A 24,970-nucleotide genomic window follows, 5' to 3' on the forward strand; every position below is an offset into this window, starting at 1 on the left:
CTTTAATGTTGTGTGGGAACCAGTCTATCAAAAACAGTGGTGGGAGTTTTGCAAAGGCCGGTACAATTTTTACACGTAACTGGCTGATCTTAATTGTTGAACTTGTGTTCGCTGGGTGAAATCCGTGGAGTTGCTACCAGTTTCTCAATCAGGAAAAAAAAGTGAAAAATTGGGGGGGAGGGAGTTGGTTACAAATGATTGTAAGGGCAGGAAAAATATAAGCAATTTTTATATTTTATTCCCTAATCCTAGATTACCTGATAAGGATCACTTATGACCTCATGTTACAAACCAGCGTCTACATAATGTTCCAGGCTGATTGTTGAATTAACTACCTAGAGACCAGGATTAAGGACTGTGCCTGCCTAACCTAGCAACCCACTTCAGCATCACTTTAAACTTAAATCTCGTAACCTGTTTAAATCTCAATTTCTTAATTTGTAAAATAGGAATAATACTTGTCTATCTGGGATGTTGAAGTTTAAATTAGGTAAATGTATGATTATTCCTATTTTAGGGGGAAAAAAAGGGGCTTTAAGAATTCTAAATTGAGCAACTGCGATCAAGCTCTCTTCAGTGGTTGTGAATCTATTGAGTGCAGTATTAGTTGTTTAAACTGCCCTAAGTTTCTACACGTTATCTGATCTACTCTTGCTTATAATCACTAAAATGGGAGACACATGCCAAAATTTAAATGCACGTCCTTACAAATCCTTGACTCTAACCAAACTGAGTTACTGCTACTTGTATGTGCCTATAATTTTTATACCTTGGAGCCTTTGCCCTAGTGTTCCCTCTGCCAGGAATGCACTCCTGGTCAATTCTCTACATCTATATATCCACTCAGAGTCCACCATAGAAAACATTAGAGTAGGGGACAGAGATAAAAAGGGAAAGTCCTCAATCCATCTTCTAAGAACGTATCTAATGAGGAAGAAAGACAAGCAAACGAAGTAAGACTGCATAAATAAAATGGTCAATAGACATACATGTAATATAATGTGCTGGAGGACACAAATAATCAATTTAGACTGTGGAGGAAGTACCATCTGAAATGGACCTATAAATTCTCTTAATCCTGTGAGCAAAAAGGTTCCTTTAGGGACAGTATCTTATTTGAACCCCACAACGACCCTGTGAGAGATTGGGATTTAGCAACCCCACCTTTGGATAAGGAACTTGATTTCCAAGATGTTTAAACAATTTGCTTAAGTTGTATAGTTCGTAGGTGGGTGGCAGGGCCTGGACCCACCCCGCATGTGCTGCCCCTAACTTCAGAGGGACGGGCACTCCATTAGATTTAAATGCCAGCTGTCCTTCAAGCCCCACCCCAAAGCCCAATCTACCAGAAGGCCTTCCTTGAGCCCTCAAGGTATATTCCCTTCTATGAAACCCCAGTGCATTTTTATACTTCTCTTTGGACACCAAATCACTTTCTATCTTGTATTATTATAACTAAGGTACGGGTTCTCCTGTTATACTAGATTGCTGGCTTCCTTGGGACAGGATCTGCCTCCAGATTTAGTGGAGTGATTTGCATAGAGCAGATACTAAATACTTTGTCAATACTGCCATCATCCTTTCCACTACATAGGTCATTTCAGATCTTTCTTTCCCCTTCAGAACTATCTATTAGGTAACAAGACTTGTCCATTTTTCATAATTTATTCTCTTTAATTTCTATTGCCTATAATCCTGAGTATAAGATTTACTACTTTATAGTTTTTAACTGATCATCAAATCCCCAGGGCCTCCCCAGTAAAATTTATCCTCCAAATTATTACTCCATTCATCTAATTTCCTTGTCTTCTGCTTTTAAATCTTTGTTACCCTTTGCTTATAGGACATTTAACACAAACTCTTCCAGTCTCTGGTTTTAATTTACCTTCCTAGTATTGCTCTTGGTATGCTCCATATGAGCTCTCTTCATTTTAACAAAACCATTCTATTGAACATGTCTTGAATGTGCTTTATTTTTCATCTCTAGCCCCTTGCTCATTTCCCATTATGCTTTTCTGGATTATCTGCCCTCTTCTCTTCTCCCCCTACCCATCCTAATGCCACCCCATCCATGATGGCACAACCTCTGCTATCAGATCTTTTCTCATTGCAACCTTCTTTCCTGAAGTTTCATCACACTTAAACCCATGCTGTTCATTTAGCACGTAGCATGTTGCATTACAAACTCCTCTCTTCCCAAGGGAAATGTAAGATCTCCAAAGTCAAGAATAAATATTTCCAAGCCCTGGCTGGGTAGCTCAGCTGGTTAGAGCATCATCCTGATACACCAAGGTAATGGGGTTTGATCCCCCTTCAGGGCACATAAAAGACTCAACCAATGAATGCATCAATAAGTGGAACAACAGATCAATACCACCCTCAAATCAATAAATAACAATGTTTAATAAATGTTTCCTCCAGCATTTAATTTGGTCCTACTCAATAAACATCTGTTGTTTACTGCTTCACCATTATTTTCCCCAATGGGTGAAATGCAACAGAAACATGGACATTCCCAGAGCTGAAATATTTTGTTCACCCAGAAACACAATATCCTAAAGTTTTCTGTCCCACACACTCAAAACATTTTCTTCTAGCCATTTTATCTGTGTTTAGAAGCATCTCTGGTGTACTATGTTGGGACCCACTTCTTTAAATTCTGCAGCAGTGATCCACATGTCCTGGAAGGCAGACAGGGATGCAAGAATTGAGCCTCCCATCCATACCGATGTTTTCCTTTCTGCAGGAGCTATAACTTGCACAGGGGTATTGGCGGGTGCCACATTTGCTATATCTTTAACTAGCCGCTTGTCTAAACCAGGGAACAAGGTTGATCCCCCAGCGAGGATAATATTGGAGAAAAAGGAATTCCTCAAATCTGAGTCACATTTCATTATGCTGTTGAAGCACAACTTATCAATACCGGGAGCGTCAAGGTTCATGAGAGATGGACAGAAAAGGGCCTCTGGACATTGAAAGAGCTGGTCATGGAGCCTGATCATCTTCCCATCAGGTAGTTGGTAAACTTTCTCTATAGTACTCGGTTTCTTGGCTATTTCCTCTCCATAGTTCAGTGCCACATAGCAAGACGTTTCCTTAATGTCTGCGACAATCTTTCTGTCTGCAGCACTAAGCAGTATGATGCCATGGTTCTTCATCAGCATCATGAGGTAGTTGGTGAGGTCAAGGCCAGCCACATGTAGCTGCTGGGCACCATGAGGCAGACAGTAACCTTCAAAAATGGGCACACACTGGGTAATCCCAGCACCTGAACTCATCACAAAGCCAGTTGTGAAGCCAGCAGCAAAGAGAGCCAGCACCGCCTGGATGGACATATAGAAGGCAGGAACCCCCAGATGCTCAAAAAATACTTCACTGATCTGTTGTCGGTTGCCCAGTGGGTTCAGTGCTGGCTCAGTAATCAGGACTGGGACATCGCATGGCTTTAGCTTCAGGTTGTGGTCATAGATATGCTTCCATGTGATCTCCATGTCCCCCCAGGAAGTAATGAGACCACGCTCCACTGGGTAGCTGTAGGAAGAACAATAGCATAAATGGCAATTTCTACCCTTCAAACCTGGGTTAATCCCATTTATCTCCAATATCCCTATATGGGCAGTGACTGCCAGAACCTCTCAGAGAAGATAACTACCAGTAAAGCAGAACTATCTTCCTCTGCAATTTCTCTTGCTTTCCATTCTCCATACCCACTTTGGAAGACCCTTTGTGACTTAAAAAATTGGCGGGGTAGCGGCGGTCATCTTCACATAATAGTTGAAGAAAATAACCCAAATGACAAAGGTGCCATGAATTAACATTCTTAAATGAATTTGTATGTTAGGAATGATAATTTTATGTTTGGGTACATTTGTATAGATACAGAGAGCAAGTAATATTCACTCCCTAGATGATTGGTATCCTCGGAGATTCGTGCCTACGCATTTGCAATAACGCGGGCTAGCTGAGGCTCCCCTGGCTCCCTTACCTCTTCTCTCACCCTTACGCCTCTCATCATCGGCTCTTGCTCCTTCCCCTGCCCGCGGTCCTGCCCGTCAGAAGACTGTACCTGATGGACAGCGAGCATCTCCTGTGCTGCGCTTCATCACCCACGCACAGCTCGGGCGCGCCCTCAGCCGCGCGGCTCTGGCCTTTGGCGCGGCCGATAATGTTCGGGTAGATAAACTGCGGCTCCCGGGATCCAGCCAGGCCCGCCTTAATCACTCCCGAGCCATTGTCGATCACCACCGGTAGCGGGTAGTTGGTCATGCTGCCCACGCCAACGCTGCCGGCGCCTCTGGTCGCCCGGCAGCTCCTGCAGCCCTGGCTGCGGGCAGAGCCGAGAGGACAGCAAGTGCGGGGCCCAGCCCTTCGGCGGCCTTACAAAGCTCCAGAGATACGCGGGAGCCGAAGGCCTGGAACGCCGTGTCACAAAGGCCCGCGCAAAGGCCTTTAACGCCCAGGCCTGCAGACTCCGGACACAGTGCGCTCGCCGTGCACTCTCACCGTGGCTTCGCTCTCTAACCTCTGGTTTCCCCGAATACCGTTATCAGGAAAACCCGATTTTCCTCCCCAAAGATACAACCTACCCCTTCCCAAGTGGCTTTCTCTAAAACCTTAATGAGCTATAAAAACAATTTTATTTCCCCAAACCATTGAATTCCGGTTAATAAGTGTCGATCCAGGGGCCTGGGGAAAGCTCTGGAGTAGCTGTTAAAACTGGGAAAAGATGGAGAGCTTAGACAAGGTAAAATTGTCCCAGCCGGAAAGGTAGGTCCCTGCTTTTGAAACCTTGTCAACGTCTGAAAAGAGGGAAAAAAATGTTAGAATTTAATGTGTTAAAAAAATTTTTTTTATTGTTTCTATATACTTGGCAATAATTGGTTGTTTCTTTCCTGTGGTTTGTAAGCATAATGTACTCAAAATCAAACTCGTAAAATCTTAGTATTTATTTATTTATTTGAGCAATTTCATCAGGTTATATCCCGGGGTCATATGAAAACTAATTCTTATTCCGAAAAATTCTGGATTTTTAAACCTAAGGATGTGTCTCTCTTTGCAGAAAAAGTGATATTCCTTAAGTCATATGAAGCTCAGGCTTAGAAACATTGAGTGTCAAAAAGGCTTGGTGTCTGATATTTTTCCCCTTCACTTTTGTACACGCTGTAGAGGATTTTAAAATACGTACGCAACTTAGAAGCTCTGATCTACAGAAACAGGGAAGGCAATTCAAAAGCTATTGACACATCCCTCCACTAGCGGCTCGGAAGAGTAGCTTTCTCGCTGACTAAATCCCAGCTTTGGGGTTTGGCGATTCGCGCTGTTGAGGAATCAGCGGCTGTTGTGCTCGGCAAGGGCACAGCCTGCCAGGCCGGCGAAGCCCAACACTCGCTGGCCCTCTCAGCAGCCAGGCGCAGGAAAAAGGTAATCTTTCCCATAGAAGACAGTACACCCACAAGGGCAACTAGCGGGTGCATAGGTGGGGGTTTTAAAAAGAAAAAAAAAAAATGAATGCAAATTCCAACTTTTGAAATAGTTCCATTGAACATATGGTTATTTTCTCTTTTCCGGTTTTATTATTGTCTCTGTTAAAAGTTACATCAATGCAATTAGCTTTAAGAGCAAGTGAATTGCAAGTTACAGTACCTCCATCTAGCAGTTTCTCGAAGCCTGGCTACAGCTAAGTTTCCGTAGTGTAGTGGTTATCACGTTCGCCTAACACGCGAAAGGTCCCCGGTTCGAAACCGGGCGGAAACAATTTTCTTTCCCCCCACTTAGGAAAAAAAAGCATTTTCTTGGACTTTTAAAAGCCAGTACTTGCGAACATTGCGTCCCATGTGCAAAAAGGGCTCCAGACCTAGTTTTTAAAAATTCAGCTCACAACTTGACACTGGGAAAATAACGTAATGTACATCTTAGGGAGATCAGTGTGAAAGCTGTACATCTTAGAAAGGGAGATCAGTGTGAAAGCTCTTAGCCCTGTCGCCGCCTCCTTAACGCTCCTTATATCATGTAATTTGCTTTTCCCTTAGTTTTCCCCCAAGACTATAGATTTTCCTAAATGCCAGGGACCATGCTTTCGTATTCTACATACAAATTGTCATGCTTGACACCTAAGAGAGACTCATAAATATTTCTGAATAGCTCATTAAAAAGGGTTCTGATGAAAATTAAAGTGGAATCAGAAAGAAAAGTATACTCAGAAAGATAAAATTGTTAGATAGGACAAGGGTCTCAAGGTCTGTGTCATTCTCACTAAATGTTAAAATGTAGCATAGTATTTCACCTACCAGCTGTAAACAGGATGAGCTTGACAAGAACTCAACTAGGTTAAGTGTAGCCAACTGCAACGAAGAAATCAGCGTGTAATTGACAAAATAGTGTATATAAGCAATGGCTAAGCCTACCTTCTGGGAGACACAGCTTTGGACAGGAATCCCCTGCCGCCTTTATTTGATATGACTAAATAAAACTACTCTGCAACAAACACTTTGTTTTTTAATATAGCAACCCCAAGCGGCCAACCCCTTGAGTTCAGTAACAAAATCAAGAGCCAGCCTCATCTTTTCCCTTATAAACAATAACAGTTGTGGTTTTATGCACAACTGTGATGGAGTAGAAAAATGTTATAAAAACAGCAAACAGAATCTGGTTGGAAAAATCTTGGAGAGAAGAAATGAATAAATTCAGGTTGCGATTGTCCTTTAAAATAAAGTTGCGAGTACATTTCCTATAGTTCTGACACAAGTTTCAACAATTAACAAAGTTGAAGTTTTGGTTTCCTGAGATTTATGATGTTCGCGGGTACTCCAAAAGAATCCTCCTTAACATAACAGGTTTGATCTTACTGTTTCTGCTTTTTCTGTATATTATGCAACCCGGCTTTCCTGTCTTTCATTACACAAAATCTGAATTCGATGTAAATAATAGTATTAAAATATTGCTAGCCCCAGACTCCGAACCTTTTCCGGTATTCCGCCCACCTTCCTCCACTGTTGCGCATGCCCAGTGTGCCCTACCGCTTTACTCCGCTTTGGTGCATCACACTTCTGTCTCCAGGTAAGGGTATCCTGGAAACTGGGCTACAGTTGGCGTATGCAAACAAAACCCAGGAGGTCCCAAGAGCTTTCGGGTATGTAAACTAAGAAGGTGTGATCAGTCTCAGCTCAAAAATTTCCCACGGCAGTGCACAAAGCAGTAGTTCATGAGGAAGGGAAGGATGATGGGAGAAGAAAAGCAACTACAAGCCCCAGCATGCTGTGCGCAGTTTGGCTCCTGGAAAGAGGCCTGTGGCGCAGGTCTGCCAGGCCTCGGGCCAAAATTCGGAAAGAGAGCGAGACTCCGACTGTTGGCAAATCAGAATGCTGAGAATGAGAAAGACAGGTGGGGCGCTGTGAGCGAGCCCTGAAGTCCCGTATCTCTGACACTCGCTAGTTTGGGACCCTTGGTATGTAAGGGGGGTGGGTGCGTGCGGGCCTGCCACGGAAGCCCAGGCTGGTATTGGATCACCACGGTCCTAGAGCCTCCAGTGTTGCAAGGGACGCCTGGAGCCGGATGTGACGTTACTGTGGAGGAAGGAGAGAGGCGGAGCGTGGCGTGGTGACGTCCTCCCAAGATGGCGAAGAGAGAGTGAAGAAACAGTGTTCCTGGGTGGTTTGCTATAGGTGAGTTCTGTCTTCACCGCCTTCTCACTATCCCTGTGCTCTTTAGACCCTGGGCCACTTGTGGGGGAACAGGCACCTTGGAGTTCGAGCTCAAGTCGGGACGAAATTGTTAAATGTGGAAAGCTTGGGGGAGGCAGCCCGGTGTTGGCCTTGGTTACAACCTTTGCTGTGGGAATTTGGGGGAGCGGGAGCCGGGCGAAGGGCAGGGCAGCAGAAGCCGCGAGAAACCTGCTTTCCCTAACACTACACGAAGCCACCTTGACTGGAGATGGGGGAAGTGTAGGGGTGTGGCCTCTTTCCGGAGAGGGACGGAACCTTTGACAAGTCTTGGCCTTGCTCATTCTCCACCCCTGGACGCGCGCCTGGCGTTTTGAAGCAACCCTGTGCACCGCGAAAGCTTAAGGTTTCGGTGACTTGAAAAGGCAGTTTTAAAGAATTCGTACCGTGTCTTTTCCTCAACTGTTTAATGGGATCATTCTCTGATGGTTTTTTTTATTTTTTAACATATGTATGGCAGCTGAGCTGGAAAATCTGAAGTTTCAACTGATGCAAAATCGATAAATTTTGTGGTGCTTTTTTCCAGCTTATGGAAATGTTTTTTCACTCATTGCCGTTTGTTGATGTCTCCAAAGGATAGTGTTAGTTGGCCAAGATGAAACAAAAAAAGGAAGAACTTAACCTCTCAGAATTTTTTACCATTATCTGATAAGAATTTTCTGATGGGGGGGATAAAATGAGAACTGACTTTATTCTTGTTCCTGTTATGTCCTCTGTCCCGTCTCCCCTTAACAATTGTGTGGGTGAAATGTTTGACGGAAACTTAAGATTGCTGATTTGTTATTTCTTTTTGTCTTTTAGAACAAGGGTAAAATTCCATTCAGATATCAAAATGCAGTATTCGCACCACTGTGAGCACCTTTTAGAGAGACTGAACAAACAGCGGGAAGCAGGTTTTCTTTGTGACTGCACCATAGTGATTGGGGAATTCCAGTTTAAAGCACATAGGAATGTGCTTGCCTCGTTTAGTGAGTATTTCGGTGCAATCTACAGAAGCACTTCTGAGAACAATGTCTTTCTTGATCAGAGTCAGGTGAAGGCAGATGGATTTAAGAAACTGTTGGAGTTTATATACACGGGAACGTTAAACCTTGACAGGTAAGGTACACATTTTATTTCATTGGTAAAAGCTAATCAACAGTCCTAAGAGCTAAAGTAGATTTGTATTTCTTACATTCAGTTCCTGAGCTCCGAGGCTTAGAAAAATATTGATGTGTACAATGTTGTTTTCTGGTGTTTTGTTTGTTTTGTTTTTAATGAAGTCAGTGTCACAGTGATTTTGATGAACAGACTACTTTTTAAAGCAAAAAAGCACAGATGTTAATACAATTAAAACCTTGTTTCTGAGACATTTGATTTACCTACTGAAACAAAGCCTATGATTTCAGTTACATAAACTTGAACATCAGACACAATGATTTCTAAGTGAATTCATTTCCCCTTGCTTTTTGGTCTTTATGTTCTTCTGGTCGTCCTTCTCCCTCACTTTCCCCTATTTCTTAAGGTGTTTGGTGTGAAGGAGTGTAGTTAGAGAAAGAAGAACCTCTGTGTTCATTTAATAGTGCCCTCCTTTCCAACTCTAAATAGCAATGTGCAGGACCTCTTCGGAAAATAACTTCATTGGAGCACAAGTGGCAGTGAGCCCCGTTATCTCTGTAAAGTTACTAATAATGCCTAAGTCAGGTCCAAGGTGCTAGAAAGGTTCTCCAGTATGCTGAATGCTGTCACTGCACTAACAAGGAGTACTGAGGACTTTGATAACACAAGACTGTGTGTCTCCCATACATAACGACCTATATAATTAGCTTAATACCAATGCATTTATGAGTTTGTGGGGGTCGGGGGGAAGGTGATGCAGAGTAAGGGAAAGAAAGTGTATATTACTCTTCTTCCCGCCATCTCTTATGAAAGTGTGAGCATGAATAGATCATAGTCTTCCAACATAGAAAGAATATGGGCTCTACAATTAGCTCTTGCCTTTCAGTCACTATGCCTCTGAGCAAGATGCAAGCTCTCTGGGCCTCAGTTTTCCCGTCTGTAAAAATGAGATGGTGCTAACTATCTTGGTGTTACTGTGAAGATTTAAGGATTTATTTGAAGGCCCATCTCCCAGTGAACATTCATTTCTTTGATTGTCCCTTCTCCACCTTCCCCTTTAATTCCACATTTCTTGGAGAAAAATTAGGAAAAAATATGAAACACCTGAAATTGTGACACCCTTACTATTAACATTTTGAAAAATAGTCTTTCATTCTTTTGCAGATGATCTTTGTAGAATTGTGCACATACACATTAAGTAAAATACTCCCCTCTCTTTTACATTGAAGCTTATCATGGAAATATACCTCTTTAAAAAGTTAGAAGCATGATGTTCCTCAATACTTTTGAAAAAGAAACATTCATGCTATTTTGGAAGTATTTTTTAAATGTTGGTATAGTGAAAGCTTTGAATCAGTGCTGTATGAGTTGAATAAAGGAATAGCAGTGTCATAGATTAATCTCATTATAAATTATTTAAATTTATTGAATAGTTGACTCTCGAAGTACCTATGATTAAAAATTCAAAATATTTAATATAAAATAACAAAACCAGTAAATTTTGGTGGTTTAATTTAGTGTTTTCCCCTTCTCAGTTAACTTTGCCGGGAAAATCTTGAGTTGATCCAGAAGAGTGTCTGACTTTGAGCTTTTAAGCAAAGAACCAGTGTGGAGAAAAGCCAGATGTTTTGCTTAGTCTTTTTTGGTACCTCTTTCCTGGGGAGCTAATTGTTTGAGTCTAACTGCAAATGTAAGAAGACTTTCCCAAAGCAGAAAGTCTGTAATTTAGTGAATAATAGAAAATTAAGTGGACTCAAGTCAGATTATCTTGGTCAAATTTTAGTTCTAACACTGTTGTTTTAGAAGAGTTAATTTTTTTGGACCTCAGATCTTTTATTTATATGTAAAATGGGGATTATAATAGATTTCATAGGCATATCCTGAGGTTAAACTGCTCATATAAAGCATTTAGCTAGATATGGGCAATATGTAATTAAATAACTTTCAGTTACTGTTCAGAGGCCAAATTCTCAAGCACTGTAATTTCATGCTTGTAAACAAAAGCACATCAGTTACTGGCATAAACAAATGCTGTTTTGTTCTCTTAACTGTAACTGAGATTATAGTTATGGTCTTGTCTATGAAATGGATAAATAGTTTGTGTGAGTTGTTTTAGTGTGTGATTCAGTGTTAGTTCATATTGGTCTTAAATACTACCTCACCTTTTCATCTGTTTGGTGGTTCATTTTATGGAGCGCTGAGCACAATTGTAGTGTGAGACCAAGGTATAAAAAGTGATAAGAGTAAATTTGGCTTTCATTCTTCTAGTGGTGTATCTGATTTATTGTAACTTGATTCCAAAGATCACTGATTACATATATATTCCAAAATTATATCCAAGGGCCATAACAAAAAAAAAAAAAACACTTAAGTAATGTTTTCTTATATATGGGAAAGACTCAATTTGCAAACACATTATGTACCAAAACTGTATTTGTAGTATGTTTAAGAATTTGGAATGGAATTTCCCAGAGAATTAAAAGTTTCCTTAAACTGGTGATTAGACTTACAAAGTAACCTATAAATCTAGGCAATAATCAGCTGAAAAAATGATTATATATATAATAAAAACAAAATTTTAAAAGCTGTTGTAATGCTAAATTTGAAAAGAGGAAACTTACCAGTAGCACTTCAGGCAAAGCAGGTTTGATTATATTATGAGAAGATGGGTAGAGATTTGTAGATACTGTATTATGTATCTACAATGGAAGTATTTTCAGTCATCTTAGAGGTTCATGACACTAGTTATTTTAATTTCATTTCAATTTTTACTTTTTTAAAAAATGTATTAATAGTGCTGTTTATGCCATTAGCTCTGACTAAAGCCCTTTCCTGGCTCATAACACATAATAGGGAAAAAAGTTATTCTTTCCTAGAGAAATAATATTTGGGGAAAATGGAAGGTAGAAAAGTTACTTGAGGGAGGGGGTGTGTGTATGTGTGTCCCCCTCAGATAATTAAAAGGGCCACATTTTTAGTGTTAATACCAACGCAATTATGATTTTACAGTTGAGAAAATTGAAGCCAGTACTAGACTAATCAAACAACCTTTCACTACATTGTAAACTTCTGGAGAGTCGGGACAATTTGATAATGTTTAATGTCCCTCTTTCTACCACACATGGTGGATGCTCAGTAAATACTGACTGGAATGTTAAACAAGGTGATTTAAGTGTTGCTGCATAATTCTAATATGACAAACTCTCCGGCTAACTTAGCTTGGTATCTCACACACACACAAAGTGGAAGGGTTACAAGAGAGGGGGCACATTCTAAAACCTGTTCCTCCAAGTATGATCAGTGGACGAGCAGCACTGGCATCACCAGGGTATGTGTTAGAAATGCAGACCCTCAGGCCCCACCACAGACCTTCTGGATCTGAATCTACATTTAGCAAGATCCCTTGGTGATTCACCTGCATAGGAAAATTTGAAAAGCACTGTTAAAGTTCCTCACAGAGGGAGGAAAGCAGAGGGAGATAATAGGAAACAGTTTTTTTAGACTGCTCCATGTTGTCTATTCAGAAAAATTGGCTGCAATCTGAAGAGGGCTCAGGGTGAATGGGAGGAGGCAGTAAGTTGCCAACAGCTACTTATATGTTACAAGTGTTATTTAAAAGAGGTAGAAATTTTAACATTTCATTTTTCTATAGTGGTACCTAGATAGCTATGAATAACCATTACTTTTCAGCTTTTCAGGTTCTGTAAAGCCAGAGATTTTTGCTTAAACATTACTCTAAGTAAATGAATGAATTTTGTAGATTTGTTCTCTTAGTTGTGCCTTTCTCATCTTTCTGCTTCATTAGGTCTTTAAAAGACATTGGAAATATGTGCAGCTCTGTTACAAAAATAGTTTTTCTTTGATCAGAATATGGTCATTTAGCTTTGTTTTTTTACAGTTGGAATGTTAAAGAAATTCATCAGGCTGCTGACTATCTCAAGGTGGAAGAGGTGGTCACTAAATGTAAAATAAAGATGGAAGATTTTGCTTTTATTGCTAATCCCTCTTCTGCAGAGATATCCAGTATTACTGGGAACATTGAATTGAATCAACAGACTTGTCTTCTTACTCTACGAGATTATAACAGTCGGGAGAAATCAGAAGTGTCTACAGATTTAGTTCAGGCAAATCCTAAACAAGGACCTTTAGCAAAGAAGTCATCTCAAACTAAAAAGAAGAAGAAGGCCTTCAACTCCCAGAAAACAGGGCAAAATAAAAGAGTGCAATATCCTAATGACATTTTAGAGAATGCATCTGTTGAATTATTTCTAGATGCAAATAAATTGTCCACACCTGTAATAGACCAGGTTGCACAAAGGAATGATAATTCAGAACTTGAGTTGACGTCAGTTGTGGAAAATACTTTTCCAGCACAAGATATTGTGCAGACTGTTACAGTGAAACGGAAACGTGGAAAATCACAGCCAAATTGTGCTCTGAAGGAACATTCTATGTCTAATATAGCCAGTGTCAAGAACTCTTATGAACTGGAGAGCTCTGGGGAAGAGCTGGATCAGAGATATTCCAAGGCCAAGCCAATGTGTAATACATGTGGGAAAATGTTTTCAGAAGCCAGCAGCTTGAGAAGACACATGAGAATACATAAAGGAGTCAAACCTTATGTTTGCCACTTGTGTGGAAAGGCATTTACCCAATGTAACCAGCTGAAAACACATGTAAGAACTCACACAGGTAAGGCTGGTTTGTAGGAGATACAATTGTTTCATACTATGACTGAAATAATACTTTTTATAGAGAACATATTAACATACAGTGACCAAAATTTGATATATGTTGGTATGCATAAAAGTAATCAGCATGTTAAACTGTTGAAAATTTCTTTACAATTGTGAGCAAGTAATGGCTATTTATTTTATTGTGACACGTACTCTGTAGTCCTAATACATGAGCTGTTTCCCCCATAGTTAAACATAAATTTGGGTCTGACTTACTAAGTATTTAACACAAAGATAGTAAAACTTAATAACGACAAAAAATAATGACAACTCAGGTTAAGTCTCAGATTTTGCCAATACATCTCACCACCTGCTTTTGAGACTTTGTCAACTTCTGAACGTCTATTGGCATTACAGGAGACTCCTTCCTCAGCTTCTACTTTTACCTTTTGGTACACTTAGATTTGTACTTGTTAAGTTGCAATATGTATTTAATTGATCACTTTTTACTACTGTGAATTAAAAAATGAATTTTTTAACTCTTAAGAGTTAACCTGGAAGAAGAGATCCTATTTGCTTCTTTACTTTTTGCAATTAATATTTTTAGAATATCAGAACTAGTACCGTTGATGGACTCTTTTGAAAGTTTATGTGACTTACACAACTAAACAATATTTCTTTCTAAATATAGATTTTATTTACTTCTTCTTTTTTTTTTTTTTTTTTTAGGTGAGAAGCCATACAAATGTGAATTGTGTGATAAAGGATTTGCTCAGAAATGCCAGCTAGTCTTCCATAGTCGCATGCATCATGGTGAGGAAAAACCCTATAAATGTGATGTATGCAATTTACAGTTTGCAACTTCTAGCAATCTCAAGATTCATGCAAGGTAAAAAACAAAAACAAAAGTTGTTTCATCTTGAGTGTGTTATTCACAATACTCTCATGAATAGACTACTATTTTAGAATACAGTACAGTAGCGTTCTAATTGTGGTTCCATTACACACTATTCTTAGCACAGTCAAGGAACCACAAGCTGTGGTGGCTGGAGGTAAGAGTGACAGAGTGATACAAGATCAGAATGGTAATAGGGCATCCAGGTGGCATAAGGTTTTATAGGCCATTTTAAAGCTTTTATTGTGAAGGCTGTTACAGTGAAAACGAAATTTGTTACATTTCACTGTAACAGTCTGCACAGTATCTTGTGCTGGAAAAGTATTTTCCACAACTGACGTCAACTCAAGTTCTGAATTATCATTCCTTTGTGCAACCTGGTCTATTACAGGTATGGACAATTTATTTGCATCTAGAAAAGCTTTTATTATTGAGAAATAAGTGATGTGATGTTGCTGGCCTTTGAAGAGGGTCACTCTGGTGGTTATATTTGGAAAAGATTGTAGGATTGCGAGAGTGGAAGTATATTTACCAGTTAGGAAGTTCTAGGTAAAACCCAAGTAAAAGTGATGTTGGTTCAGTTAGAGTGGTAGCAGTGGGAAACATAAGTAGCAGTCAGATTCTGGATATATTTATAAATGTAGGACAAACAGAATTTGTTGCAGGTTGGATGTGGAATATAAAAGGAAGGGAAGGAGGATTGATCAAAGGTGACTTGACATTTTGAGCCTGACCACCTGAAAAGATGGATATCATTAGATATCAGATATCATTAACAGAAATGGAGAAAAAAATCTGTGTATAGAGCCCTTTAAGCAGGAGTACAGAAGTTGTTTGAGTAGAGTTGCGAACATGTTAAATTTTAGATAACTATTAGACATCTGAATGGAAACATACAATAGACAGTTGGTTATTTAAGCCTGAAATTCAGGGGACTGGTTTGATCTGAACATATACTTTTGGGAGTCATCGACATGTATTGGGTTGGCCAAAAAGTTAGTTTGGTTCCCCCCTCCTCCCCAAACAGTGGCTCTGGTAGCTCTTAGTTGTTTTTAACTTCATTTGAAACAATTTTATTAGATTGTGTTGTGATAGCTGCATATCAGCCTGCATTTAAAAAAAAAAAACAAAATTGGTGGATTTTTGTGCAGCCAATTTAATAGTAAAGATGGAAGAAAATAAACATGTTCATTATATTATGCTTTTATTATTTCAAGAAATGTAAAAATGCAACTGAAACTCGAAAGATTTATGCAGTGTATGGAGAAGGTGCTGTGACTGATCCAACGTGTCAAATGTAATTTGTGGTTTCATGCTGAAGATTTCTTGTTGGACAGTGCTTCACAGTTGGGTAGGCCAGTTGAAGTTGCATTGAGGTGTTAAGTGAGAACAATCAATATTCTACCAGGAGAGAGCCAACATACTCAGAATATCCAAATCAATAAAGTTATTGGTGAAAATGAAAAATGTCCTTTATTTTACAGAAAAAAACCATGTGGGCATTTTGGGCAACCCAATAGATAGTATTTAAAACCATAACAGTGGATGAGGTCACCAAGAGAATGAGTGTAGGTAGAAATGGGATCAAAGGACTGAAGTCATGAGACACTCTTAAGAGTTCTGGAAGATAGGCAAGAAACCAGCAAAGGTGACGAGGAAGGAGCAGCCAATATAAGAGAAAAACCAGAAGAGTAGACTGCCCTAGAATCCAAATGAAGAAAATGATTTTAGAAAGGAATGATCAGCTTTCTCAAATTCTGATATTTGGGAGAAAACAGAATTGTCTTGGATTTCACAAAGTGAGAGGTCAGCAGTGCTTTTGATGAAAACAGTGTAGTACAGGCTAGTAGAGAATAGATTGGTAGAGAAGAAATACAGTAGAACAGTTGGAGACTTAAGCTTTTGTTAAGCAGGAGCAAAGAAATGGAAGAGCAAGTGAGGTCAAGTGTCTTTTTTAAGACATCAGTGTATTTGTATGCCACAATCATGGGGAAAATGGAGAATGTAGGAGGGAGGGAAATGCACAAGTGATACTGAGCAGGAAAGGGGGATAGTATCTTAAGTATACAAGTGGGAGTAGTCAGATTCAGATGAAGTATCACCCTCAAAGTTAACAAGAAGGAAAACAAACTAGATAACAGATGTCTGTAGGTGGAGAGTTGTGATGGTTGGAATTTTCTGATTGCTTAAATTTTTCTCAGTGAAATAGGAAGCAAAGGAATCAGAGTGAGGATGGATAAGGAGGTGCTAGAGTTGTGAGGAAAGAAAACTTTTGAGAAGTGACTGAATGGACAAGCAATATTAGAGGAACACCTGAGAACCATATAAGGATGATGGCAAAACTTTTTGAACTGGCCTCAGAACTGATGTTTTATAACAAAACACTGGAACTGTTGGTTTTAAGTATATACACCTGGTAGGTTAAGATGAAATGAAATAAAATACTGTATGAAAGTTATATGAAAAACGCTTGCCATATAAATTGACCTCCAAATTGTTTTACTTATTAACATATAACTGTATGTGTATTTACTAACAGGAAGCATAGTGGAGAGAAGCCATATGTCTGTGATAGGTGTGGACAGAGATTTGCCCAAGCCAGCACACTGACCTATCACGTTCGTAGGCATACTGGAGAAAAGCCTTACGTGTGTGATACTTGTGGGAAGGCATTTGCTGTCTCTAGTTCTCTTATCACTCATTCTCGAAAACATACAGGTAAGAATTTGACATGGAGAGACTACTTAACGTAAGGAAAATTGTAAATAAAAGGGGAAGTTGAGCTTTTACAGAAAGTAAATTACAGACTGTAGTTACATATCTGTTCTCTTTGTGCTTTTTATGTTTATGACTTTATGGTAAACATATAAAACACTTTTTTAATAATATACAGTAGGTGAAATTTTTTATCATGTAACATACATTAAAATCAAATAATTTTGACAATATATAAACAAGTTGAAACATTTTATGACCTCAGAAAAACTCTAGCCCCTTGAAGTTTCATTTCCCTTGGATAAAACTAGAGTGAAATTAAGGGGTAGGCGTGGGTTTGGATACAACATTGTTTTTGTAACTTTCCTACACAGACATTCTAAGATTTGCATATTAAACAGATACTTTAAATGCAAAGTAATCAGTTTTCAGACAGATTCTGTTGTTCAAAGATTTTCATTATTTGTAGGGTATGTCTTTAATAGATCTTTTCTAAATAATTTTATTCCTCTTAATATGCTAGATAGCAAGAATTGAAATATGGATTGATGAATTCACATGTTTTTAATCATATACAATCTAATTTCTTGCCCAATCCTTGTCTATTAGAAGGACATTTGCAGCTAAAGTTTTATTATGTGAAAAGCATTAGGTTACATGAACAGTATAAAACAATTACTAATACTCATTTCAGTTGGATCACACTGAAAATACCTCTAAAATACAATATAAAGAGGTTTTAATTTAATATTTTAGAACAGCTTACTTTAGATTATTATAATTGATAAATATTATATTGGTATAGTACACCACTTCGCTATCTTTTATTTTCCATCTAGGTGAAAAACCATACATATGTGGTATTTGTGGGAAAAGTTTTATTTCCTCAGGAGAGCTCAACAAACACTTTCGATCCCATACAGGTCTGTGTTTAGGGGGAACGTATTATTTTTTGTTCTCTCTAATTTCTTTTTATGTAAACCTTGACTTTTAAACCATTATGGACTCTATGATATCTATATAGTAATATTTTAATGCATAAATATCAACTTTTCATTTGCTTATTTCAATTTTTTAGTTGTTAGAAGTATGAATTAAGGTTGGTCAAGAATTGTGTAATTTTCTTATTGATATGCCAGATAATCAATAGTTTTTTTTAATGATTTGGACTTAATTGCACAGATAATACCAAGAAATGAAAAGGAATCAGTAATAAGATAATAATTAGATTTTCTTATTAAACAGTGTTCAGTATGCAAGTTTTAGGAATAAACTAACATTGACATGTTTATTACAAAAGGTGGAACGTATGTAAATAGTATGAAGAAAATACGGAGTGTGAAAAATTTTTTAAACAAAGGAAAAGGCCACTTTGAAAATGTTCTGTTTTGACTTTTTTTTTTTTAAGCATCCCTCATAATTCCTGCCTAGAATAGCCTTAGCACCCAGGAAACCTTTAATAAATTTATTGGCAGCTTCTGTATTCTCATGCTGTTTGGTTTGCATAATAAAGCATCAAACAGTTCTTACTTCAAAAGAATTACAGTTTTGTAGCACTTCATTCTGTCAGTTTTTTAAAGGATTTTTCTAGTAATTTGTAAGCTATCCGAGAACAGAAAATAAAATTATGCTTCCTCCCCCTTCTGTATGTCTTAACCAGGCTCTGGCATATAACTGCACTCATTAATGTCTGATAGAAATAAAAGAATAAGTTTTTGTTTTTTTATTGATTGATTTGAGAGAGAAACATCAGTTAGTTGTTCCACTTACTTATGCATTCATTGGTTGACTGGGAATCAAACCCGAAATCTTGGTGTAGCAGAACAATACTCTAACCCACTAAGCTAACAGACCAGGGGTTTTTTGTTTTAATTTTAAAGAGAGGGTTTTTTGTTTTTTTAATTTAAAATTTCTGTTAATGAAAATGCTCAGTTTTCCCTAAAATGGGAGTGCTTTATTACACAAAGGAGTGCATATATATATATGTATATAATATATATGTTTTTATTTCAGTATATTAGAACCATGTGATTAAAATGGTCATTTGAAACCAAATTTAAAATAGTAATGTTTGCCTTGTGTTCATAAACATTGATATTTTTGTCTTCTAAAATACTGAGGTTTTAAACTTTTAACTTGTTTTTCAGGAGAAAGACCATTTATCTGTGAATTATGTGGAAATTCTTACACGGATATTAAAAATTTAAAGAAGCACAAAACAAAAGTTCATTCCGGTAAATGCTTATGTTACTTAAAAATTTGGTGCGCTCATATGGGTGCTCTTAAAATGCTGAGATGCACATCATAACAGTTTAAATTAGATTTTTTTAAAAACCTAGATACATACAAGGAAAGTAGCTTTATAATTTGCAGTCTGAATTTCTTTTCATATTGACCTAATAAATAATATTGAAATACTTTCTCCGTTAAGTATCTGATTTATAACTAGTTTTAAAAATGAATATATAAGCAAACTATGTATCACTATTCCCCATACTAGAATCTGGGTTGCCTAGAGTTTACTGTAGTTATATGAAGAAAAGGCCATCATGAATATTAATCCAGATATATATCTATATATAGATATATGTAAAAATATGTATTTTATATAATACATATATAAATAAATAAGGAAATGGGAAGCTACAAGCTGTTACATAAAAATAGAAAGCCAGACTACAAAACTTTAAGTCTGTTGCTTAAAATGAATCCTTGAAGAAGTTTAACTGTGCTTACCATTTTCTTCTGTCATGATTAGAAACAAAACACCAAGCCTCTTCAGCAGTAGAAATGATAACGAGTCTTTAATAGTAAATATAAACATAAGTATTTAGTTAGTTACATCTGAAAACTGCACTGAGTCATTAATTTAACAAAAATTTAGTAATTCCTCTAAAGTACACGGAACCTGCCGGGTGTATGAAGTTGACTAAGGCATAGTCTAATCTTCAAAGAACTTAAAAGTCTGGTGTGGGAGACCAGAAACCTAAATAAATATGATTATAAGACAAAACATAGGCTATAGAGATAGAGAAGTGCTGAACAAGAGATTAAATACTTCTGAGGTATTGGAAAGGCTTAGTTCTCAGGAACTTGCAGGACAGAAGAGTTCAGGGGATGGAAATGGGAAAGGAAGGGCTCATTGTGGGCAACGTTGTGAAGAGAGCCACGGGGCAAGGAAGTGCAGGCTCTGTTCTTGGCTGGTTGAACTAAAGCGTACTCTGCAAGAACCAAGTTACAATTTTATAAAAGCAAATAGGTGGTTTTGTCTAAAGATGGTAGTGAGATTAAAATCTTTTCAATACTCTGAACTGTCCAGAGCATGATAAAGCTAGTGGAAGATTTGAAGGCAAAATGTGTCTTTAATCAGTATGATAAGTATTGCCTTGAGTAGAGCAGAATTGCTCACTTCTGAAAACATATGAATATGCTGTATTTCTGAACTTGAGTTTACAGAATAGTATGAACAATTCATTAATATAGTCAGTGCACAAATGTAGCATTTATTATGTGTATAGCACTATTAGGTACTTTAGTTGAGGGTTAAGGCATACCTAAGCTGAGTGTTAAATAGCACAAAGAGATAGAATGTCACAAGGCAGTGTATGAAACATTTAAAAATGAGTGATAAAATAGGTAAGAAACAGCTCTCCCTGTGGTCCATTTTTACTGTGGAGCAGGTGTTTGGACCTAGTCTTGAAGTCAGTATTGGATTTGTGTGGATGATGAGGGCAATGGAGCAAAAGAGAAGTAGCCTGAGTAAAAGTACGGTGGTTGAAATGCAAGTTCTGGGAATGGTAAGGGCTTTTGTTTTGTTTGTAAAGATAGTGTAATGTTTTTCCCCTTTTCTTTCAGGGGCAGATAAAATTCTAGATTCTAGTATAGAGGATCACCCCTTAAGTGAACAAGATTCCATACAAAAAAGCCCTTTATCAGAAACTTTGGATGTGAAGCCTTCTGATATGACTTTACCACTAGCCCTTCCACTTGGGACTGAGGACCACCACATGCTTCTGCCCGTCACAGATAATCAGTCACCTACGTCAGATACATTGTTGAGGTCAACTGTGAATGGGTATTCAGAACCACAGTTGATTTTTTTACAACAGTTATACTGACTCTGTGAGGAATGTTGAATTGCTGAGACATCTCTGGTAGTAAACATAAACATCTCTGGTAAGGTGCAGACACTCATCTTAAATTACCATTCATTTCAGTTATGGCCATTGTTCATTCACTGGAGTAAAAGCACCTGATGCATCGTAACCGCAATAACCTATTTTGAGTTTTGGCTTTTTCGTCTATATTACACATGCAGCTTTTCAAGAAATGAATTATACTACAGTAGCACTATTTGGAGTGGTTAAGTATCATTTTCTTTTAGAGCTGCCTTAATTCCATTTTTATTTTGCATTTTAGAATTGCCTTTCATGTATTGAAGTGGAATTTGTCTGTTATATGATTCAGTTTGACCTGTGGGATTTTAAATTTTTCTTTCCCTCAAAATTGAAGCAAAATTCACGATGGCATTAGCCCAAGAGTGTTGCTGTTACCAAGCCCCATAGACCAATGCATAAACTATGAGGGAAAAAATAAAATTTCGTATTACTGCCTAAGAAAATTTAGGTACTAAATAAGAATTGTGCTATTTCTCTATTAATATAATCCATTGGAGGTAACTTTTCTAAACAAAAAGAAGTGTTTCTCTTAAAAGCTAGAAAACTGTATATAAATTTTTGTTCATTTTAGAACTCAAGTATTCTGGAGAAAACTAATAGTACTTTTGATTTGAGTTACCTGAGACTGCATTTTCAAAATAAGTTTATAATAGATATTTGGTGTTTTTACCTTGTTACAAGACAGTTTCAAAATTTGACTCTAGTTATGTTTTAATAGGTTTCTAGTTTACTGAAGATGAGGAAAATTTTGATATGCCTCTCTTTATGCACTTTTTAAAATATTCTAAAAAGAATTTTCTAAATATAAACTTAATGCATAAATCACTTGGCTTCTGAATATGATTCATTATATTACATAGATTTAAGAAATTAACTTCGATTATAAGTAAACATTTGAGTTATCAGAAGGCCAGTTTATTAAACGTTTTATATTTGAGTGTTCTATAAGTTTTGAGATTTAAAATTTTATAATAAACCACAACATTTGGTGGTGGTTGTAGCCTCACAGTAGCCCTTTTCCTTCCTAATGAACATAGAAAATTCAGTATTCTATTTGTGACTACTCTTCCCATCCTACTTCTACTTTACACACATAATTGATTTATTTTACTGCCTGATCTCTGGACTTTAAATTACCAGTTTCACAAAGTCAGTTCTTGTACTGCTGATTGAACACCGTGATGACATTATATTTTATTTCTGCCATGCATTAGCTGTGGTTTTTGGTTTTAAACTATACCTGTAATAAAGTTAATGTATTTTCTGTTGGTATTGATTTCTTTAATTATATTTTCTCTAGGGTCCTGGTCATAGGAACCAACTAGAAGACATAATATAAAACTACTTAATTCTTGTAAACTGTAGAAATCGTCACCATTTCTTAGCACACTCAGCATTTTCACAATAAATTGTCACCAGTGGGATTGACTTAATGGAATAGAGTTTGAAATACTGCCTTATATTTCTATCAAACATAGTATTTAATTTAAGAAATCTAATTATGCACGTGTATTAATATACTGGGTTTAAATATAATTTATAGAGTAATAAAATGTTCGACTAATCTATTTGAGCTTAAATTCAGTAGGAATTTATTGGAATGTGAAGATTTTAAAGAAAATTAAAAGACTTAGCCATTTTAAGAAGTCTGCTGAAATGGAGAGGTTACATTTAATTGACATCTTCATTAACCCAAGCATCTAATGAACAAAATTTCTTTTTAAAAACACTCCAATGGTGTCATATTCTGTGAGGGCAGGAATTACCAAATTTCCTCTAATGTGGTAGTTAGCATTCTGCCTTTGCATAGGTTAACCTTCAAACGTACTATTTTTAGCATTATTGGATTAGAGTGGCTATGGTTGATTTGCTGTGCTTTTTTTCATCACATCTGCTTCTTAAATTATTTTTAATTGAGATGGCTTGATGCTCTTCGAGAATGACAGACAAAGATTGAAAACTGAATTTACTGTCTTGTCATTCTTCTCATAATGCCGTTCTATTACTTACCACAATATGCATATATTTTAGTTGTTATCTGGTATTATTCTAACACTTAAAATTATCAGTTTAATTCATCTTTAAATATGTTTATTATAATGCAGCGTGCTGAGAAAGGTCTATTATTTAAGTGTTGCTAAGCATTTTTAAAGTGGGATGCTAAAGATCTTACTGAGAAACAAATTATTTCTAAATTTTGTTTTATATTTGTATTAGATTTTTCTTACTATATCATTAGAGATTGGACTTTTCAAAAAGGAGCCATAGATATATAAATGATTTTTTACTGTTTTTAAATGACACTTGTTTTATGTTTAATTTCATAGGATTTTGATAGACAAAATTTAGAGAAATTTTTTTCCAAAAAATAAGTTCTGCCTGTTCTATTGCAACAATAATTTATCACTTTTCTGTATGTTTTAATTCTACAGAAATTGTGCAAATGGGTAGTTGAAACCAACTATATAAAGACATGTATTCAAGTTTTTAAATAGCCAGGAATAATAGTTCTAACATTTGATGTATATCAGAAACATATTTATAGAATAATGATATCCAAGCCCCACCCCAACTAAGGCCTCCTGAATCTTTGGGACACATATATGCTGGTAAAGCCCCACTGGTTATTTTAATGTATGCTACACGTTGAGGACTATGATCCTACACATTTGTTCTTCCTTTGGGAAGCATTTATATATAAAGTTCTTGATACAACTTTCCGTCTTTTTCAGAGATTTTGGATCTGTAGAGCTCAGCTAGAAATACCAGCAAGTAAAAAGAAATTGTACTTTAATGCAGTATCTCTAAATTCTCCATTTTTAGTCATTATTTATGAACAATATTGAGATTTACTTATTGGAGTATTAATTTCTTGAGACAATAATATAGTTTATTCTTTTGTCTTCTTCAACCCCTGCTCCCATTCGAATATTCAAGTGAGATTTGATGTGTTTGTTTAAGGAATTGTCATATAAACACAGTACTCATCCAGAAATAGGGTATTTAATTTTAAGAAGAATAGACTGAAATAAACACTGTGGATGTGAACAGATAATTTGGATTAAATTATCTGGCTAGTATTTCAACTGCTGGAAAGTTACTCATCATAATACATAAGCTATAGAGATAAATAAGATAAACTCCACCTTAAGTTTACAGTCAATGGGAAAGATAAGCCTGGGTATAACTAGCAATAAAATAAGTCAGAATGTTGAGTACTACAGAGGAGGAAAGGAAGAAAGGAAATGCTGAGCAGTAGTCAAGGAAGTTGAATGGACAAAGAAAGGGCCATTGCTTCCCAGGATCTGTAAGTGAGGAGATGGCTGATGGGAGCAGTTTGGGCACAGTTGACTGATACAGGCAGAATGGGGAGAAAGTATGAAATGGGAAGGAGATAGAAGTCTAAGATACGCCCTATAGACATGGTCTATACCTATACCATCTAACTTACCATAGTCCTCTCCCCTTAGCCTGTGCTAAGGGAATGGGATTAGATAGCCAAGTTTACGGCCCATGTTCTCACATACCCCAAACTGCTGTTGACTGCTGAGGGGCAGGGGTTAGACAGTCATTTGTAACATGATTCCATGCTTAGGACTGCAGCTGACTGAACACCTTACCAAGGAGAAATAATTTATGGCCAGACTGAGCTAATTAGATTCTTTCTATGAAATTCTGAGACCATTATGT

The 24,970-nt window shown here is 37.2% G+C and overlaps 2 protein-coding genes and 1 non-coding gene across 4 annotated transcripts; 2 read left to right on the forward strand and 1 right to left on the reverse strand.

The window, feature by feature from the left end:
- Nucleotides 1-2,441: 2,441 nt before the first annotated feature.
- Nucleotides 2,442-4,275, reverse strand: ACTRT3 (actin related protein T3). Its single transcript, XM_054576940.1, has 2 exons — nucleotides 4,067-4,275; nucleotides 2,442-3,531 (listed from the first exon to the last, which is right to left on the reverse strand). The coding sequence occupies exons 1-2, from the start codon at nucleotides 4,264-4,266 to the stop codon at nucleotides 2,613-2,615; spliced, it is 1,119 nt and encodes a 372-aa protein (XP_054432915.1). The 5' UTR covers nucleotides 4,267-4,275; the 3' UTR covers nucleotides 2,442-2,612.
- Nucleotides 4,276-5,681: 1,406 nt separating this feature from the next.
- Nucleotides 5,682-5,754, forward strand: TRNAV-AAC (transfer RNA valine (anticodon AAC)). The gene has a single exon. It is a non-coding gene; the product is annotated as a tRNA-Val (tRNA).
- Nucleotides 5,755-7,419: 1,665 nt separating this feature from the next.
- MYNN (myoneurin) lies at nucleotides 7,420-22,799 on the forward strand. Of its 2 annotated transcripts, XM_054580393.1 has the most exons (8): nucleotides 7,420-7,661; nucleotides 8,520-8,816; nucleotides 12,715-13,508; nucleotides 14,222-14,381; nucleotides 16,927-17,105; nucleotides 17,942-18,025; nucleotides 19,250-19,336; nucleotides 20,958-22,799. In XM_054580393.1, exons 2-8 carry the CDS (start codon nucleotides 8,551-8,553, stop codon nucleotides 21,218-21,220), a joined length of 1,833 nt encoding a protein of 610 aa, XP_054436368.1. In that variant the 5' UTR covers nucleotides 7,420-7,661; nucleotides 8,520-8,550; the 3' UTR covers nucleotides 21,221-22,799. The 2 variants fall into 2 exon arrangements, with proteins under 2 accessions (XP_054436368.1, XP_054436371.1); XM_054580396.1 differs by lacking the exon at nucleotides 17,942-18,025.
- The last annotated feature ends 2,171 nt before the right edge of the window (nucleotides 22,800-24,970 follow it).

Source organism: Pteronotus mesoamericanus, unplaced genomic scaffold (assembly GCF_021234165.1).
Source record: "Pteronotus mesoamericanus isolate MK-2021 breed Mesoamerican mustached bat unplaced genomic scaffold, CSHL_Meso_final contig_116, whole genome shotgun sequence".
In the NCBI taxonomy this organism is placed as follows: domain Eukaryota; kingdom Metazoa; phylum Chordata; class Mammalia; order Chiroptera; family Mormoopidae; genus Pteronotus; species Pteronotus mesoamericanus.